Below are 19,928 nucleotides of genomic sequence, written 5' to 3' on the forward strand. Positions count from 1 at the left end.
AGATAATGACCAATGAATCCAAACTTGAATTCTTTTTTCAATTTTTACTAGTAACCACATCTAGTTAGTGTTAGGATATTCCGACACATAGGAAATATTTAAGTATAGCTTGGTATAGTGTAGAGTTAGGTAAAGTGCGTTTCTTTACTATGTACTTTTGTAACTTACAATCTAACGGTCACAATATGTAGTGATCCAACAATTCATTCTCTCCTTGGTATTACCGACACTTGATCCGTGGCCTAACACCCGATTGGTCCATGATCTCTATTTAAAGAGCATGGAGGGTCATTTGTAGCGTAACCATTCATGAGAGAAGCTTATTTAAATTTTCATTCTTTTATTAATAAATTGTCTAAGGTGGCAGCGTTGGCTCAGGCGTGGACTGTTTCCCTCTTTGAGGGTTTTAACCATGTCAAGAATACTGGTTTATTGATCTGTGATCTATTTTTGAGCGGTATCCTTTGGTTTTCTATCTGATGAACTTACCCTGTAAATTCCTACATGGTATCTGAGCTTTTTGAGGGCCGCATCCATTGGTGATCCAACTCTGAAGCCATTAGAACTGCATCCAACTGTCATTTCCTAGATCTACAGTTACTGACTGATAAGGTTTCTGGTAGACCTAGCTACATCATTTTAAAGATTTGGATGTATATAGTGTTTATTTGCAATTTAGAGTTATTTTCTATCTATTTATTTTGGTTTATTTAGCTCTTTGTTTTTTTTATTACCGGATCTATACCTTTAAATTCTGTGTATGCCCTTTGCCCCACGACTCTGTGCAATCTGGGCAAATAAAAAATAGAAAGGAAGGATCTTTCTCATGCGTATGCTCTTTTCTGCCGCGCCTTAGTGTGATCTCAGAAAATCAGAAACATTGAGGAAAATATTTAGTTTCTGACTAAAGCCAACTTAAAGCTGTAAGGTTTGTTTTTTTTTTTCTATGTCTGTGTTGGGTTTCGTGTTTGTTGTTTTGTAGGAAAAAAATAGCTTTCTCAAGTAAGCACGAACCCTAAAGCTTCAATGACTAAAAAAAAGAAAAAACCCCATTCCTCTTTTCCAAAAGTTACTAACCTTTTAATCTAGCTCACTTGGTCCAAATTTACTTTATGAGAATAGAGGTCTTGAGTTCAAGTCTTTCTTTTTGTTGATCTAATTAGGTTAAGTTTGGAAAGGGGGAAGATTTTTTTTTTAAATATAACATTATCATTCATTTCTGCACATTCCCGCACTTCGTCAGCATCTTCAACAACTTTTCTTCAAAAAGCCATAACTTCTTCGTCTGGAAGCCGTTTTCAGAGTCGTTTTTTTGAATCGACCTAACTTTTCGATATCTTTCCGTTGGAACACTTAGTTTCATCATCTATAGCTTCAGTTTCTGTTAAAATGGAAAGTCCATGCCAAGTTATTCTTGTCAGCACCAACTACTTCCAATGGTGGTTCTACATTGTGGATTTACTTAGAAGTAAAGGTCTTTACAGAATAGCCTCAAGCCAAGAAAAGAAACCGAAAGATGAAGATAAGGCAGCCAAATGGGAAAATAGGCAAGATCAAGCACATGGGTTGATAGGGATGTCTATTTCTCCAGACCTTAGATTCCATATCACAGAACTTGTTACTCCTAATGAAGTAATGAAACAGGTCACTAAAGTTTTTGGAATAAAAAATGAACTTAGAGCCCATCAACTCGAAAATGAGTTTCTTACACCCCAAATTTTCTTCTTCCATTGAATATTTTTTACCCAAGTTGAAGACCCTTAGACTTCTCTTGGAAGGTGTTAAGGTTAAGAAGGAAGATGATAACCTTATCTATTCCATTCTTACTAAGTTGGGACCATCCCACTCTGTGTTTGTTTCCACCTTCCATTCTACAAGAGAAGCCTTCATTTCTCAAGGACAAGACTACAAGTCCCCTTCCTTTGATGCCTTTTGAGTTTCTTTAATAAGAGAACAAGAAAAACTCTTATATCTCGGTCTTCTTAATCTTGGAAACTCTTCTAAGAAAGCCTTAGCCACCCAACAACAACCAAATTCCAAGAATACTAAGAAGCTGTATCTTAAAAAGAGTGGTCCTAAACCAAACAAGGGTCCTAAGCCATTTCGGTCTCAAAAATGAAAAGTCATTTCAACAAAATGATAAGGAAAATAAAAACAAAGGGAAGAAGACTGATAGACATTGCCACTTTTGTAATCGAGATGGCCACTAAGAATCCAAATTCTTTAAGAAGATGGAAGTTGTGGAAGCAACAATGAAGAAGCATAACATCCATTTGGAGCACTCAACAACTTCAACTTCATCTTCAAGAATAACATTTTCTACATGTGGTTGTCAAGCATCTCGGTCTGGATATGCACTAAATGTATCTTCTTCTTCTCATTCTCATGAGTGGCTCATTGATTTTAGAGCTTGTTATCACATGGCCAAAAACAAAGCCATGTTTTCTTCTTTAAATGCTTGTAACACCAAAAATATATATGTTGGTGATGATAGATCTCTTAGTGTTGTAGGGAATGGAACTGTTCATATAGACAATGGTCAATTCAATGATGTATTATGTGTTCTAACCTTATCCTACAACCTTCTATATGTATATCAGATAACTCATTCAGGTGAAGGTAAAATCATTGAATTTTCACCTCACGATGTTGTAATTAAGGACCTAAGAGATCCTAGACAGATTTTAGCTACTGGGATTGCTAATGATTCTACAAGGTTGTATAAGTTTAACAACTTTGGGTTACGAAAACTTCCCTCGGTATTTGTTGCTCATAATGATGAAGTGAGTAAACTTTGGCATGAGCGATTTGGTTACTTAAAATATTGCTCCCCTCATAATCTATGTAAAAGAAATATGGTGAAAGGTCTTCCAATGGTATCTTGTAGAGATGGTGTTTGTTCCGGATTTGTACTCGGAAAACATCATCGTGATAGTTTTGAAAAACATGCCTCTTGGCATGCCTCAGCCCCTTTATAGATTGTGCATAGTGATTTATGTGGTCCACTTCCAGTTGTTTCATTCTTTGGCTACAAGTATTTCTTAACTTTCATCGATGATTTCTCCAAACACACTTGGGTGTACTTCTTAAAACTCAAGAGTGAAGTATTTAACATGTTCTTGTCCTTTAAGGCCTTCATTGAAAAACAATCTGGACATTAAATTCTTAAGCTAAGATCTGATAATGGCGGAGAATATGTTAACAACAAATTCATCAACTTTTGCACTGAGAATGGAATTTAAATGCAACATAATGTTCCATATACTCCACAACAAAATGGTGTCACTGAAAGGAAGAATCACACCTTAAGGGAAATGGCTAATTGTATGCTTCAATCTAAACGACTTAGTCTTAATTTTTGGGTAGAAGGAATTAATTGTGAAAATTACATAATAAATCGCACTCCTACTAAGGTTTAAAAGAATATCAATCGAAAAGAAGCATGGAGCTCAATTAAACTAGATGTAAGTCACTTTCGCGTTTTTGGATGTGAAGCATGGGCCCATATTCTAGATGAGAAACATAAAGCTTTAGAACCTAAGAGTGAGAAATGTATTTTTGTTGGATATGATGAAGATGTCAAAGGATACAGACTTATTCCACTTAAGTCCAAAAGTGTTATCATTAGAAGAGATGTAAAGTTTGTTGAAAATATATCAGCCTACGAGCCTAGTTTAGTGGATGTGCCACCTCTCTTTTTCCCTTCTACTTCTGAAAATATTTCTTCTTCAGATGATGACAGCGAGAATGACAATCCCCCCCCCCCAACCTTCTTAGGATCCTCCTTCAGCTCCTCAGCTTCCAAAATGGGTCTGTGCTACTCGGGATGTAGCAGGTGCTCTTGTTGGTGATCCTACAGATCAGTGACGTACACATTCTCAGTTCAATAGATCCTCTTCCTTACTAGCTCAAGCTTCAGCTAATTATGATCCTAACACCTTTGCAGAACCTTCAGGCCATCCAGATTAGGACGTAGCTATGAATGAAGAATATCATTCATTATTGGCAAATGATACATGTGATCTTCTTCCCCTTCCAAAGGGATGAAAACTTGTTAGATGTAAATGGGTTTATAGAACCCAGTATGGACCAGATGGAAAAGTTGGTAAGCATAAAGCTCGTCTTGTTGCTAAGGGTTTTTCACAAGTTGAAGGCATTGACTATACTGATATCTTCTCCTTGGTTGCCAAAATGAACTCTATCCTCCTTTTTCTTTCCCTTGCTCCCTCTTTCAAATGGGAAGTCCATCATATGGATGTTAAATCTGCCTTCTTGCATGGGGACTTGCATGAAGAAATCTATATGGAACAACCTACTCGCTTTATACAAACAGAATCCAGCCTTGTATGTCAACTTAAGAAATCCCTTTATGGTCTCAAGCAAGCAACTCAGGCTTGGTATGCCAAAATGCATAGCTTTCTTTTAGAAACTATATTTTCTAGGTGTCATTCTGATAATATTGTCTACACTAAGAAAGTGGGCAAGTCTCTTATCATTCTTGTTCTTTATGTTGATGATCTTATCCTTATTGGTAGTGATCCTAACCTTATAAACCATCTAAAGTCCAACCTTAAAAAGAAGTTTGAAATGACAAACTTAGGACACTTGCATTATTTTCTTGGTCTTCAAGTCTTGCAATCCAAGGAAGGTATTTCCCTTTCCCAGTCAAAGTATGCATGTGATCTTCTACGCCATTTTCACATGGAAGACTATAAGTCAGCCCCTTCTCCCTGTCAGTCTAGAGACAAACTTTTAGTCACTTGTACTTCCCCTGAAGTTGATGCTACCTTATACAGCCAACTTGTAGGAAAACTTTTGTATCTAACCCATACTCGTCCTGACATTTCCTTTGATGTTGGCCTTATTGCTTAGTTTATGCAAAACCCACATGAAAGTCATTGGAAAGCAGCTAAAAGAATACTTCGTTATGTTCGAGGTACAATTTAGTTTGGGATTCATTACAGTGCAAAAGCATCTCCTCTATTGGCTGGTTTCACTGATTCTCATTGGGATGGTGAACTTGATGATCGGAATTCTACTGCAAGTTATGTGTTCACTCTTGGTTCAGGACCTATTACATGGCCTTTCAAGAAATAAAGTGCCATTTCTATTTCTTCAATAGAAGCAGAGTACCGTAGTGTCATAGAAGCTAGTAAGGAAGCCCTATGGCTTTGTCAGATCTTCTCAGAGTTTGGCTTTCATCAACAACATCCGACTACACTTTGCTGTGATAATCAAAGGGCCATTCAACTATGCAAAGGTCCAGTCCAACATCAGCGCAACAAACACATTGAACTGCACATGCACTTCATCAGAAAGCTCATTCATGACCATGTTCTTAAAGTGTAATATTGTTCAACAGATGATCAAGTTGAAAACATCTTTACAAAGACTCTCATAGAGGTGAAGTTTACTAAACTTCGATTTAGGGTTGGAGTTCAGGAAGTTGTCACTAAGGGGGTATAGGCTCTAATGCCTCCTTCTCCTGTTGTGTCATATTTGTACATCATTCAATCCTATCCCAAGTTGTTCTTAAGGGGGATGTTAGGATATTCCGACACATAGGAAATAGTTAAGTATAACTTGGTTTAGCGTAGAGTTAGGTAAAGTGTGCTTCTTTACTATGTACTTTCATAACTTACAATCCGACAGTCACGATATGTAGTGATCCGAAGGTTCATTCTCTCCTCAGTATTACCGACACTTGATCCATCACTTAACACCTGATTGGTCCATGATCTCTATTTAAAGAGCATGGAGGGTCATCTGTAGTGTAACCATTCATGAGAGAAGCTTATGTAAATTTTCAGTCTTTTATTAATAAATTGCCTGAAGTGGGCACGTTGGCTCAGGCCATGGACTGTTTCCCTCTTTGAGGGTTTTAACCACGTCAAGAGTACTGGTGTATTGATCTGTGATCTGTGTGTGAGTAGTGTCCTTTGTTGTTCTGCCTGGGGAACTTACCTTGTAAATTCTTACAGTCAGCTTTTTTGTAATCATTTAGTTTCAAATTTTATTGATTGGAAGGGGAGTTGGCCGAGAGCATAATTCAACTCATGCTTAGAACAACCCGTTGCAGTTATAATGGATTTGTGAAGATTAGTCTCCATGCTCGTGGCCTTGCATAATAAACTAAGCACCCTTGTAAATGCAACAATATCCCTACGAGAGCCATCAATAAAAATGAGGACATCATCTATAATTAGTAGAAGAGTAAAAAAAATATCTCTTGCCATTGCAACACCCTTCGAATATGCCTTTCTCTTAGCCTCACTAACCAGTCAACTAAGGCATTTCATGATTAACATAAAAAGAATTGGGGATAGTGGGCATCCTTGATGAAGACCCCTCTCTGCATGAAAAAATTTAGATATTGAACCATTAATTAAGACAATAAAATGTGTGGGTGATATGCAACACATTATCAATTTATAAAACTAATGTGAAAGCTGAAATGGGTAAGCAATATTTTAATAAAAATCCAACTGGATCTATCATATGCTTTTGACAAATCAATTTTGAGTATCATACCTTTCAATTTCCTTGTCTTCAAGCTTTTTAATGCTTCTTGAGAAACTCCAATGACCTCATGGATCTAACAATCCTCTAGAAAATAAAATTGTTCCTTTGAAATATTTTGTGGTAAAATAGGCTTTATCCTATTTGCAATGATTTTTGCAATAATATTGTATATGCAATTACAAAGTGAAATAGTTAGATAATCATTAAATGTCTTCAAACCATTAGATTTTGTAATGAGTGCAATACATGTAGAGTTAAAAGCCTTATAAATCCTACCAGAGGTTTTTCATTCCTCAATAACCTTTAGCAAATCCAACCCAATTAGCTCATAAAATTCTAGAAATAATTTTATAGGCCATCCATGAGGCCCCAAACTTTTATCCTTTTTAAACCAACACATGAACACCTCCACTTCACCTATAGAGACCGGGGCCATTAGATCCTTGTTATTATGTTCATCTACAAATTTGGAGAATAATTGAGTAGTCTTAATTATCTCAAGTAAGGAGGCCTCTTTAGAGGCCAAGAAGAGGCCTAAAAAATGTTGTGCACCCATCCTACCAATATCCCTAAATTTTGAAACCTTGCCTCCTTTTTCATTTTCCAATGACCAAAGAGTATTGATGGCTCTTCTGCCCCTGACGTTTTGCTAGAAAAATTTAGTATTTTCATCCCCTCCTTGTAACCAAATATCTCTCGTTTTAAGTCTTTGGGCTTCGTCTTTTTCCTTTAGCAACCTTCTTTTATCTATTTCCAGTTGAATAATATCCATTTTTGCTTCGTTTGATTCATAACCCCCCCCACCCCCGCAACCAGGATGTTCTAGACGCTTGAACTCAATCTCAATCTTTTTCAAGGCCACATTCTCTCTGTGGTTTTACTTTCACCCAGTCAATAGTCTTTTGCTTCAAATTGCTTAAATTTTTTGCAGATTTGCTAGAAATAATACACTCCTCCTCAAATGGAAAAGCACGCCATGTCTCACAGACTATAACTTTGAACTCCTCTTCTTTCATCTAGGACGCTTTAAATTTGAAAGGGGCTTTAGGATTTCTAAAATTTCTAGCCAATTCCATATAAATAAGATGATGGTTAGATATCCTCCCTGAACCCAACCACTATCTGAAAAATGAGATTTTATACAACAAGGAATCACAAATCAAGAATCTATCTAATCTCCTCACAATCATATTTTCATTGACTCTCATGTTTCTCCACGTTGGCGTATATCTAGCGATATCAACATCAACCAATATGTATGTATCGAGCATGTGAGAAGACAACTTAGATAGTGAATCGATGTGGGCATGAACTCCCTAGATTTTTTATATCCCCATGGTGAAATTTAAATCACCCCCTATAATCATATTTTCCACCTGCATAAAGGATCGAGCCATCAAATTGTTCCAGAAAGAAACTCTTCCCTAACATGTTCTGTATACATTAACCTTTTTGATATTCAAACCAATTTTTTTGACAAAAAACGTAAGTTGCAACAATCCCTTCACATCCCCAAACATTCAAAACATATGCAGATCTATAATTGACACCCAAAGCCAATCCCCTAGATCTCCCACGAGCATCAATTGCAAAACATTCCCATACTTTGAACATTCCTTCAAGAATATAAACAATATTAGCACTAGATTCTAAAGTCTCGTGTAGGAAAATAATATCAATATTATCCAAACAAATCAGGTGCTTCAGTGCTAATCTCTTAGAGGGACTAGCCACTCCTCTGTAATTAACTGAAAACCACTTCATAAGGTATAAGAACTCAAGGTATTCCTTTCTCTAAGAACCCCATCCAAATATAACTATCTACCAACAACAATGTCTTAACTGGCATGGAGAATGGATTTTGAGATATGTGATTGAAAACCATGAGGAATTTTAGGGGCCCTGGAGGGGGTTAGGGAACATAAACCTCTGCTAGGATCAAGTTGATTATAAAATTTTATATATGTTTTAGACCAAGATCAAAGCTTGTATCTGGACCTCCCACTGATTTCAGACGAATCATTAATGAAGTCGGGTGTGAAGCTAAAGGGGTTGGGCAACATAAAGGAATAGAATTAATTGGACAGGAAACAACCCCCAACAACGGACTAGACCCCTAACCACAACAACATATGGAAACACAGACTCAAGTAAATCCATATAGCATATGCTTGGAGTCTAATGATTTCTCCCATATTTATTTTTCCATATATTATGATATTAAGAAAATATCTAGATTTCATTATTAGAATGAATATAACTTCCCATATTGTCAATCACATGTATATATTTTTAAAGATTTATTGACTTTTATTCCGGAAAAGAAAACTTGTTGGAAATATTAGAAGGTGTAAATGAGTATGTTGGTTCTACAACTCAGTATGAAGGAAATGATTAATTCCATTCATGTTCAACTTGGAGTTGACATGTGTTCCTTTTAAAATAAAAATAAAATATTCATAAAAAAATATCAATATAATAATATATGTGTTTGGTTTGTTTAATTGAAAGTATTATAAAACATCAATAATCTCACTTTCATGGTCATACTAAGGTGAAGTGGTAAAATATTTCAGTCTCACTCAAAACCATAAATAACATATTTCTATGTCCATATGCGATAATATAACCTTATATCAACTTGATAGGGAAATAAGGTAGTTAAAAGTAATTGAAAACAAACCATATATACATTATATAAATAAATTGAAAACGAACAATTTTTTAGGGGTAAAACATTTTAATCATTCTCACTATTTTATGCCCAAGTAAATTTTGAAGAAAATCCATTATATATATATATATATATATATATATATATATATATATATATATATATATATGTATGTATGTATGTATGTATGTATGTATGTATGTATGTATGTATGTATATGTATATGTATATATATACATATATACATATCTACATATATACATATCTACATACATACATATATACATATATACATATATACATATATACATATATACATATATATATATATATATATATATATATATATGAAGAGATAAAATAGGTCGATGTACAAAATTTTAGTCAAGTTTTCACTCAAAAGATGTTTGCAGCTCAAGATATTTGATCCCTCTCGGTTCTTGCTAGATCTGTAATTAAGATGGATCCACACAAATTCATACCACACATCTATCCATAATAGCAGTCAGCCCTATTATCACCCTAACATAACAATTACTTCATCTAAAAACTTCCTTAACACTACCCAAGCCAATCAGACTCAACCTCCAAATATCCTTGCAATAGTTTTCTAACAGAGCTCGAACACCTCAAAAATCAGACCAGAACTTAGTCTATAATAGGACTACAAGTTCAGCCACAAACCAGACTTGAACTTTCCCTTCAAAACACTAGAAATAAATCTTCAAATCAGACATGAACTCAGACTTCAATCCTCCAAAACTTGGCCCTATAACCAGACCTGAATTTGGCCTTCAAAACTCCGGGACTCGATCTTCAAAGACTAGAATTTGACCCCCAACACAAACATGAAATTTAACCTCAACATGATTCAATTTAATCCTTCAACAGGGCCAAAACTAGCCTCCAATAGACTTGAAACTTGGCCTATAAAATAACTTTGCACCTTGCCTTGTAACCAAGAGAAAAAGCCTTCTTAGAAAGTGCCAAAATCACTTCCCAAATTGCCCTAAAAATTCCTTCCCACAAAAAATGTCTTTAGCTTGACTTCACTTCAATTGGTTCATGAGGTATGAACCTGAAAATTGATCCTTCACCTGGTTAGAAATACCTGAATTGGCTTAAGTGAGTGGATATAAATGCTTCTTCTCATGCTTATTTATACTACATTTGGGGTCTAGATTTTGTCGGATATGTCCACTGGCTCGGCTGATTTATCCACTAGCTGGGTTGACTTATGTAACTGTAAGAATGTACAATGGATATTCAAAAAATCATTTTCCCTCAACCATGAGGAGCTAGAGAGAGTTTCATATACCATTGGAAAGGTTTTGGAATAAAATTTCCAACCATATAGATTATGCTCCCATGGTATCTAGGTAATTCGAGTAAAAATGCAATCGAAGATTTAAATGTGGCATCAAAAATAAAAAATAAAAATGTGTAGAATGCATGTCATATATCATTGGAATGGTCTCAAAATATGCTATTTGAATATGCAAATTTCTCTTTCATTTGGAAAACCTTTGACATCAATAAAAATCATTTTCAACAATCTCCCCTTTTTTTATCAATGGAAATACTTTGAGATCTACTTCTTGTAGCAACTACCCTTGCTTTCAACATTTTCTCCATACTTGTTAGTTGCTCCCTCTATCAACATTCTCTCCCCATTTGAAATCAATAGAAAAGGGTGCTACCCTTGATTTTGTGCTTCCTTTACTAAGATAAAGGGGAGATAACTTACAACATGTTCCTAAGATATTCAAAGGTTTCTTAGGGAAAAGGTTTGGTAAACATGTCAACAATTTGTTCTTTGGTGCCAATGTATTCTATCTTCACATTTTTCTCAATGGATTTTTGTCTAAGGAAATGATACTTGATTGGAATATGATTTGTATTTAATGCATGACATGCTTTTTTGAGACATTAACTACACTATTATTGTCAAAGAAAATAATAATGGGGTAGTCATATTCCAATTCGATGTCTTGCAAAAAATATTTCATCCAGAGAACTTGTGGGCAACATCCCACTACTACCATGTATTCGACTTCAACTATAGAAAGATAAACTGATGATTGGTTTTTGCTTGACCAAGACATAAGGCAATATCCTTGGAAAAATGAACTCTTATTGATGCTTTTTCTCTCATCATTGCTACCTGCCCAATCAACCTCTATGTACATTATTAATGTAAAATTATACTCTTAGGATATCGAAGCCCAAAATCAAGCATGCCCTTTAAGTATCAAATATCCTTTTCACTGCTTCCATATGTGATTCCTTTGGTTTTGATTGAAATCAACACCAAATATGTCGAATTATATTCTAGCAGTATAAGAAAAGATTGAGATCATGTAGTGGATATCCCACTTGAAACTCCTCTTGCACTAACATAAAGAATCCTGATACAACTCCAAGTCTTGTGTTTATTTCAGAGGACCTCTTAATTCCCCATTTTTGTGTCTTAGAGCATGAGAATTAATGTTCTCTCTTTCTTGATCAAATATTTCATTTCCTCCATCCTTTTTTCTAACCCCAATCCTCTACAATTCTAGGAAAGGACCCTCATTACTTGTTATATGAGTAGCCCCTTGTTGAGGGGCTTATTTTCTTCCTTTTGTGTGTTTCTATTCTCCTGAGTTTTGGATCTAATATTTCTTGTGTTCCGAGTTTCTTATCCTTCTCTATTTTTTCATGCCTCGCCTCTCTATTAGTGTGCCGACTAGCCTTTTTTTAGATCCATTCTAATTCTTTATCCTCTACCTCTCAATCCTCACTGGCCAAGCTCAAAAAGGAAGGCCCTAATTTGGAGATTTTAGGGAAGAGGATTTTTTCTTCTAAGGAATATTTCATTGTTTGCTACTCTGGTATTGGATCATTTCTAATGTCGGCATGGATTCATCATTTCTCTTTGGTTCACACACTGGTATCAAATTTGGTACATGTTCTTGTACATTGGTTTCAAGAATTTCCCATTCTTCAATCATCGAATTGAGAACCTTGAATCTATTCTTTTTCTCATTTTGGCCTTTACTATATCCTTCCCGTCCACCCAGAGTGGATCACTTAGGGAAAGTTGGTCCTTTCCCTTTGTTCCCATTCTGAAATTGCTGCTTTGATATATTATTTTGTTGCTTAGTTTGGCCTCTTAAACTCTTTTGTTGTTTCCATTGTTCTCCTTTGTTCCCTTGTTTTTGTTGCTGCTCCTCCTAATCCAGTTTTTGCAAATTCTTATAAAGTGGCCATATTCATGGCATTTAAAATGAAGTTGATCACAATCAACCTCTTCAATGTGTGTCTAGCTATCTAGATTTAAGTTTATTGTTGCTAGGAACACGTGATCGAGATCTACCTCCACACATATCCTTGCACAAGAGAAGATTTCTTCTAGTGGCTCGACTTGATCAATGTATTTCCCAAGTGCATTATCAATTTTTTGAAACTTGTATCATTCCAATAGTGCAAGGGAAAAATACAGAGTTTTACCCAAATAAGGATGGTAGATGGAACATTACTTTCAAGGTTAAAATATGGGCTCCATTGATCTAGATATAACCATTGTAGCCCCAAGAATTAAGGCTCGCTCTGAAATATTAGGTCCCATTCATTCTTGTTCTTTAAAAAGAAGGTAAAAAAAGCTTTTCCACGTAGAGTTGAAGTGATCGAACCCTTGATCATGATTTTCTAATTTTTTTCAGCCCATAACCTCATAGAATGTGAGGAGGGCCATATCTCCATGAATTAGCCTACCAAGCCACATTCAACCAATTGCAAGGCTTGTGCTCTTCGCTGTGGCACAAAAAATTCAACCTTTCGAATTTCTTCTAGCTTCTTAACAAAACAAAAAGGCTTTGCCTTCTGGTACTGCGGCCCATTTATGACTAATGAGATAAAAGAAATGATATATGGAGCATGGGGTGGGAGTGGACGTGGAGAGCCACCCGATGTAGTGGTCTAGTGAGAGAATCCACTGAAACTCTTAGAGCTATAGATCTCCCAATAAAATCCTAACCCACACAAGAGAATTAATTTTAAAAATAATTTTTTAATGAACAATAATTTTTTATTATTATTAATATTATTAAAAATTATATATATATATATATATATATATATATATATATATATTTTTATATATATATATATATATATATATATATATATATATATATGGCATAGTATAACAATTATGCTTTTTTGCCCTCAACAATTATGGAAATTTTAGGTGCCTTAGAAGTTTTTGATGGTGCTGAATCTATTTCCAGAGTAAAAAGCATGATTCAAACACTTCCTCTACAAGATTTTTGGATTTTTTGCTCGGATTCTGGCTACTTTTGTCTTGACGGCAACTCCTCCGCCTTGGTAGACAACTCCTATAGAAACATATAACAATATTTAACCATTTATTAATTCATGAAAATTTTTGGAAAAAATGATAGAGAATATTTGGTCGATTGAAGATCAAATTTTCAGGACAAGATGAAGATGAAATATTTAACCATGAAAGTCTACCCCTATGGTACCATAGAGATTTTAAATATATAAATAAGTTTTGTTAATACCACGGCCCAATACCATAATTTACCAAACTATAATTAATTTCACGTGATACTAATTCATACTAATTTTTTAATTAATTAATTTAAATAAAAAAGAAAAAACACAATAACTAGTTAGTAGATTTTAGGGTTCAAGCGATTTGGTCGTCGGTAGTGGGAGGCACCCTCGACTATTAATAAGTAAACCATTTAAAGATTATCTTAGATTATACTGAGGGAGAGAGAGTAAAAATGAAATGGACAGGCCGTGCCCCACAGGGACGTGATGGAAGAGGTCTTCTTTATATGATGTGGAAGAGGGTTACCATACGGTGGTCAAATTGTTTCGGTGGGCGCGTGGGTGCATTTGGTCGCTAATCACAGGACCCACATATTACCGAAAAAAATGCCAACGCATTTCTTCAATTTTTTTTATATTATTTTTAGGGTTCAAGCGATTTGGTCGTCGGTAGTGGGAGGCACCCTCGACTATAATTAAGCACCACTGTCAATCATAATTCTCATCTCTCGGGCATTTCGAATAGAGAGTTCAAGTTTCAGAAGAGGAAGATTGTCGTTTAGAATTTGGGTTGCTTTGTCTGAGATTCACATTTGGGTTTTGATATTTTCAGTAGCCGTGTTGTGAATTTGAGCAACAATGGCGGCGAAGGCAGTTAACAACGCTTCTATATCTCTCTGGCTCGCTATCATGATAATGGTGGGAGCGGAAGCAGCGGAGATTACGGCACCATCTCCTAGTCCGACAATGGAAGCAGGTGCTGCTTCAATTCCCTTCGTTCCCTCCCTATTTGCTGGCGTTCTCGCCTTATTCATCCCATTCTTGGCCTCTCAATTTTATTGAGATGTACTGCGGTAGCTGTTTGGGTTTGATGTGAAGGATCTTCCTGGACAGGCGATTGCTATTTTGTATGACACTCTGGGTATGGTTTTTGTGGATGAGTGACAGTTTTGGTATGGGGCAGACAGACTCGTTACTCTTTGTTTAGCAATATAGTAAATAAAGGGATGTTTTCAGGTTACTTATTGTATTTTCTTTTGCTCGTTTCAATTTTGGATCGTTATGATATTGTGAGCAGAATGTGAGGCAACGATTGAAATCTGAATGTGTGGCAACCATTGAAATCTGAAATCCATTTATTGAATTATTTTTTGCACATTGTCCAAAATGGGTTATCGTACCGTATGTGGGAAAGGTGTTCAAAACATAACTGAGGTGTGATGTGTTTACTGCCTGTATTAAATTCAATAACGTTTTAATTAAATTGATGGCGGTGATGAAACTTCTGTAATTTTTGTGTGTTTCTCGTATTCTTACAGAGACTTCACCTTGATTTATGTAATAAAGTTCATTGTGAAATGTAAGGGGACGAGAGAAACCCTTGGAACCCTACTCTGCAACCAGGCAGCTTTTGCCGACGTACAGTGCAATCAGAAGCCTGGTAGATTATCTACCCAGTTCAGATGTGTTGACATTTTGTATCCGGGAGAGCTGTGGGGTACTGCCATTCTTATTTTTCACGTGTGCTCTTCTTTTTTGGTTTGATATTTAAGATTGCAAGCTAGGATCACTATGGAAGGTGAAGTCTCTGTAAGAATACGTGATCCTCTCATCTTCTTAGAAGATAAATTTGAGGTTAGAGTCGAGAGTTATTATAGTGATCGGTTGTAGAGTTATGGATTTGTTAGATTTGTTAAACTATGGAAACTTCATATTCTAATTATTTATGTAAGACATCCGGCATGGATTGAAGTGTGTGGCTAGAAAACACAAAGGCCCAAACTATGTTGAATTAGGCCAAGAGAGTGGTCAAGATAAACTAGTGAATTTAATCTCTAAAAGGACTAGTAGTAGATATTAATGGTAGACAAAGATTAAACAGAAAAATTCTATGTACATATGTAATGTTGTAGTGTATTTATTCCTTTGAGAAATGTTGACGTGTTTTAATATGAGTTAATACATAGTATAATTTTAAGTGAGATCCTTTGTTCTTCACATGCTTTGAGTGAGATCCTTTGCTCTTCACATGAGATTCTAGCATATGTCATTAATTAGACAAAGGTTTCCAGTGTTGCAAGGTTCTACAGATAAGATCAAATCTAGGGTTAGGTCATTTGAATTGTGTTTTATGTTTGAATTTTAAAATCTGACAACTCAACACCCAACTCCTAAAATGTTAATTGACAAGTAATAGATGTATCCCATAACAGAGATGAAAGTAATTTCAAATGTTAGGAATTAGTTCTAGTGGGTTGATGTAAAACATTTTAGATGTCATGAAGCGTGCTAAGGAGAAAGAAATGATAGAGAGTTGAAGTGTGTGAGGAATAATTACTAGCAACTACATCACTCGATAGATCTCATGACACTGGAGGCCCGATCTCCTAATATGACATATGCAACTACAAAATATAATAATCTTGGGTTTCTGTTATATGAGTCATTCATTTCCATCTTCCATCATTGCTCCAATGGTTGCATCAACTTGTTTTTTCTAGATAAATCATATGTAGGTATTATGTGTTGAAGGAAAAGTAACTATGTTCAGTTTTCATTATGACTTGTATCTATAATATTACGAAGAAAATTGTTATTCCTTGCATCATGGGTTTCATGAGCAAGATGTGTTTACCATAAGTCAAAGAATTCTTCTTGATGCATTTAGGAGTTTTTATGTTTCATCATAAGTGTTATAAAAATCATAAGATCAAAGGTTAAGCTCCAATAGAAGTGTCACTATTATCATGTGAAACCACTCTATAATACACAGTAAATCTCCTTGATATGTCGGCCTAGAACTAAGGCACTCTTGTCGCCTTCATACATGATCTTTGACTCATATATATAGGAGTTAACATAAGGTAAAAAAATCATCTTCGGAACAATCCACGCATCATAGTAATCAATAAATAGAATGCATACAGGATGGTTTTCTCGTAAGAATGTTGGTCTCAGAAGTCTGGTCTTGATATATAAACAAGTGCTCCATATCTCATTGATCTGGAAGCAAAGATAGGTGATACAGTTGTCATGAGACCATAAAGAGAAGCTCAGTGATATAGTCCTAGCAAGATTGTAAGGAGGTCAATCATATACATCTCTCAAAAGTATGTAAGGAGCTCAGAATAATCTGGTAATATATATTTGGGAAGTTTGTATGTAGTGATATCACTCACATGATTACTCATTGTAATGTATATCTCAAAACCTATTAAGGGACTGTGCATATATAGAGAAGACAGTGGCAGAGGAGACATAAAGAGAAGGAATATAGTGATACCAAGGCAATGAGTTGTAGACCAAGCAGTGCAGAGAATAGTGACAAACATCTTGGAGGTAACCTTGTGTCTATTTTTTCAAGGGTCTTGGTATTCATCTAAATATCTATAAGAAGAGATTCAAGGGTTTTATTCTTAATGTTAGTGTCATTATTTGCATACTACCATCAGGGATCAAAATTTTCTCTTTGAATTTTCATTTTAGGGGTCCCATGCTAAAATTTTCACATCATTTCATTAGGTCATGTCAAACTGATCCATTGATGATTGTCTTCTCTTCTGAAAATTTGATTTCTCCCTCATAGAATATACTTATTGACCCTTCTTCAGGTTGTCTTCAGTTATGGTTTCATGGTCAATTTTCAATCATACTTTTGAGGTGAAAACAAAGTATTTTGAGTTTATTTGTATTTCTTATGTAATTTTAAGCCACTTTATGTAATAAATGTTCTCAAATGAACCAGAGCATCTCTCCTTGTTGGAAGACAAAGAAACACTCCAAAAATTAGTTCAAGATGAGCATTATCCACCTAATAGAGACAAAGAAGAAAAGGAATTAAAAACAGAGTTTTGAAGAAGGACAAGAAACATTATAATGTGGGTTTTTCAAGTGAAAAATCAAAATCTACTCCTATTTAAGCTCTCACATTTAATTTTCAAGACCATTGTTCTCATTTGGCAAGCAAGGAGTCAAAAAGTGAGAAGGGGAAAACTTGAGCAAGTTTTGGGTGAAGGAAGGTTGTTGTTGCGCTTCTAGAGGGTGGTGTTGCACTTCTAGAGCAGTGGCATTACGCTTTTGTGGTAGGTAAGGTTGGCGCTGCGCGTTGAAGACTTGGCACTACACGTTGAGAATAGCGCTCTGTGTCTAGAAAAATTTCGTAGTGTAATTTTACATTGGCGCTGCGGTTCTAGGGTGGCGTTGCACGTTGAGCAGGAAGGCTAGAAAAGCCTCAAATTTTCTCTCTCTCACCTGCATACAAGTAATTTGACTTCCTTCACTACAGTTTTGGTTTCCAATTTAACTTCTAAACTAATTTTTCCGTGGCATGTTTCTAAACCCTAAAAATCTCCCTTGTATGCCTAAAACCCTAAACCCTCATTGTTCATCCTATCACCTATCATTTCTATCCCTTTTATCCCTCTTCCCCAAGGGAAATATCTCAAACAAGCCCTCCCTCTCATTTCCTACTCCCTCATTCATTTTTAGCCCATAATCTCATCTCTCATCCCTTCATTTCTAATACACTTTCACTCAATCCATTCATACAACCTCCAGCCTTGAAAGCATGGACAAAGAGGACCAAGACTATGAGGAGGAGCAAACACAGGCAGTGGTACCTCAGCAGATAGGGTTAGACAACAGAGAAAACCACATAAGGGAGGCAGAATTATCAGAGAAGAGCCTTCAAACATTAGGGAATTGCAGGCCTCTCAGTTGGCTGTCACATGTTTCAGATATCTTGGCTACTATGAGTTTTTTGAGCAGGTAGAGAGAGTTCAATACCACTTGGAGCTGACTAGACTTTTTGTAGCTCATCATCGGGACAAAAGGGTGACTCTTGTTGGGGTAACTTTCATATTTTCACCTTCCATCATTTCATATCCCACCAGGATTCCAAATGTAGGGGACAAGTGGTACAAAGCCCAGGATCTGGATGAACACTAATATGAGCCTTATATCAAACCCCAATACAAAAATGAGGTGAAGATACTTTTTCCTTTTAGATTTCTCAAAGACAAGTACGTACCCATGATGAAAATCATCATGAAGTACTTCACTTGTCAACGCAGATTCTCCAGGTTGTACACCTATCACATCAGGCTCCTCATGCATTTTACCAGGGTGAGGATGTTAAACCTCCCTTACTTATTGTTCAGGAATATTGAGAAGATGGCTCATTTTGTCCAGAAGAAGCCATACCCTCAGCAAATGAGCAGTCTCTATCACTACTCCCTGATCAAGATGATTGTGCTTCATCATCTCAGTCTCCTCAACATCTCTTGGGAGACCTTTATTTCTCATGACATCTTCAGGGGTCCTCAAATTCCTCCACCAGTGTCTCAAGAAATAGGAGGACCTTCTAGTAGTGTTCAGGTGAATAAGGAGGCCAAGAAGACTAGAACTACTTAGGTGCTCGTTTACATGACATATCAAAGGGGGACAAGGAGATTATTTACAGCCAACAGACAAGTGTTTTCTCCACAGGATGTGGAAGGGACCTTGCCTTCTTCATCAACTCATAGGCAAATGCTAGCTCGATAGGATGTGGATGGGGCTTTGCCTTCTTCTTCGACACAGTAGGTACATGTGTACCAGCTGCAAAAAGGGAAGGAAAAGATGCTGGAGGAGAGTTGTGATGATTAGGAGGAAAGGGACTTTGACTTGACTGATCATGATGAGCTAGAGCAATGTTATACTCATCATGGAGTTGAAATCATTGACATAGAGTCTTACGATGAAGAAACCATCGAAGACATCATCGTACAAGAAAGGGAGGCTCAAGTACAAGCTTTAGCAGACAATTTGGAGAGGGCCAAATATGTCATCACATATTTGGAGCAAGAAAACAAGAAATTGAGTGAAAAACAAGTCCTCATGGAGCTGGAAATGCTCAAGGTAAAACGACAAAGTGGAAAAGAGGCGCAACTTTTAGGGAGAGTAAGAAACCAAAAGGGTACTCAGGATATGTAGCATACATTTCAAAGTTCATTGAAGAAGAACCTTCTTCTTCTAATCATTGGGGTAGACTACCACTTGGTTGTAACCAAAGAACCCATCCATCATGAACATTCTAATTGATCCAACCTCTTTCTGTTATATGTAATCCGTCTTAGGCAATGGGTAATTATCTTTCAAATATTCTCTGTTAAGGTAACGAAAATATACT

At 36.0% G+C, this 19,928-nt stretch overlaps 1 protein-coding gene across 1 annotated transcript; it reads left to right on the forward strand.

Annotated features, from left to right (window-relative positions):
* Positions 1 to 14,281: 14,281 nt before the first annotated feature.
* On the forward strand, positions 14,282 to 14,771 carry LOC149185875 (uncharacterized). Its single transcript, XM_089412515.1, has one exon. The coding sequence runs from the start codon at positions 14,399 to 14,401 to the stop codon at positions 14,600 to 14,602; it is 204 nt and encodes a 67-aa protein (XP_089268641.1). The 5' UTR covers positions 14,282 to 14,398; the 3' UTR covers positions 14,603 to 14,771.
* Positions 14,772 to 19,928: the final 5,157 nt, after the last annotated feature.

The sequence above is a fragment of the Pinus tabuliformis genome, chromosome 3_1 (genome assembly GCF_031772625.1).
Source record: "Pinus tabuliformis cultivar Carrire ecotype Pingquan chromosome 3_1, CPIR1, whole genome shotgun sequence".
Taxonomy (NCBI): Eukaryota; Viridiplantae; Streptophyta; class Pinopsida; order Pinales; family Pinaceae; genus Pinus; species Pinus tabuliformis.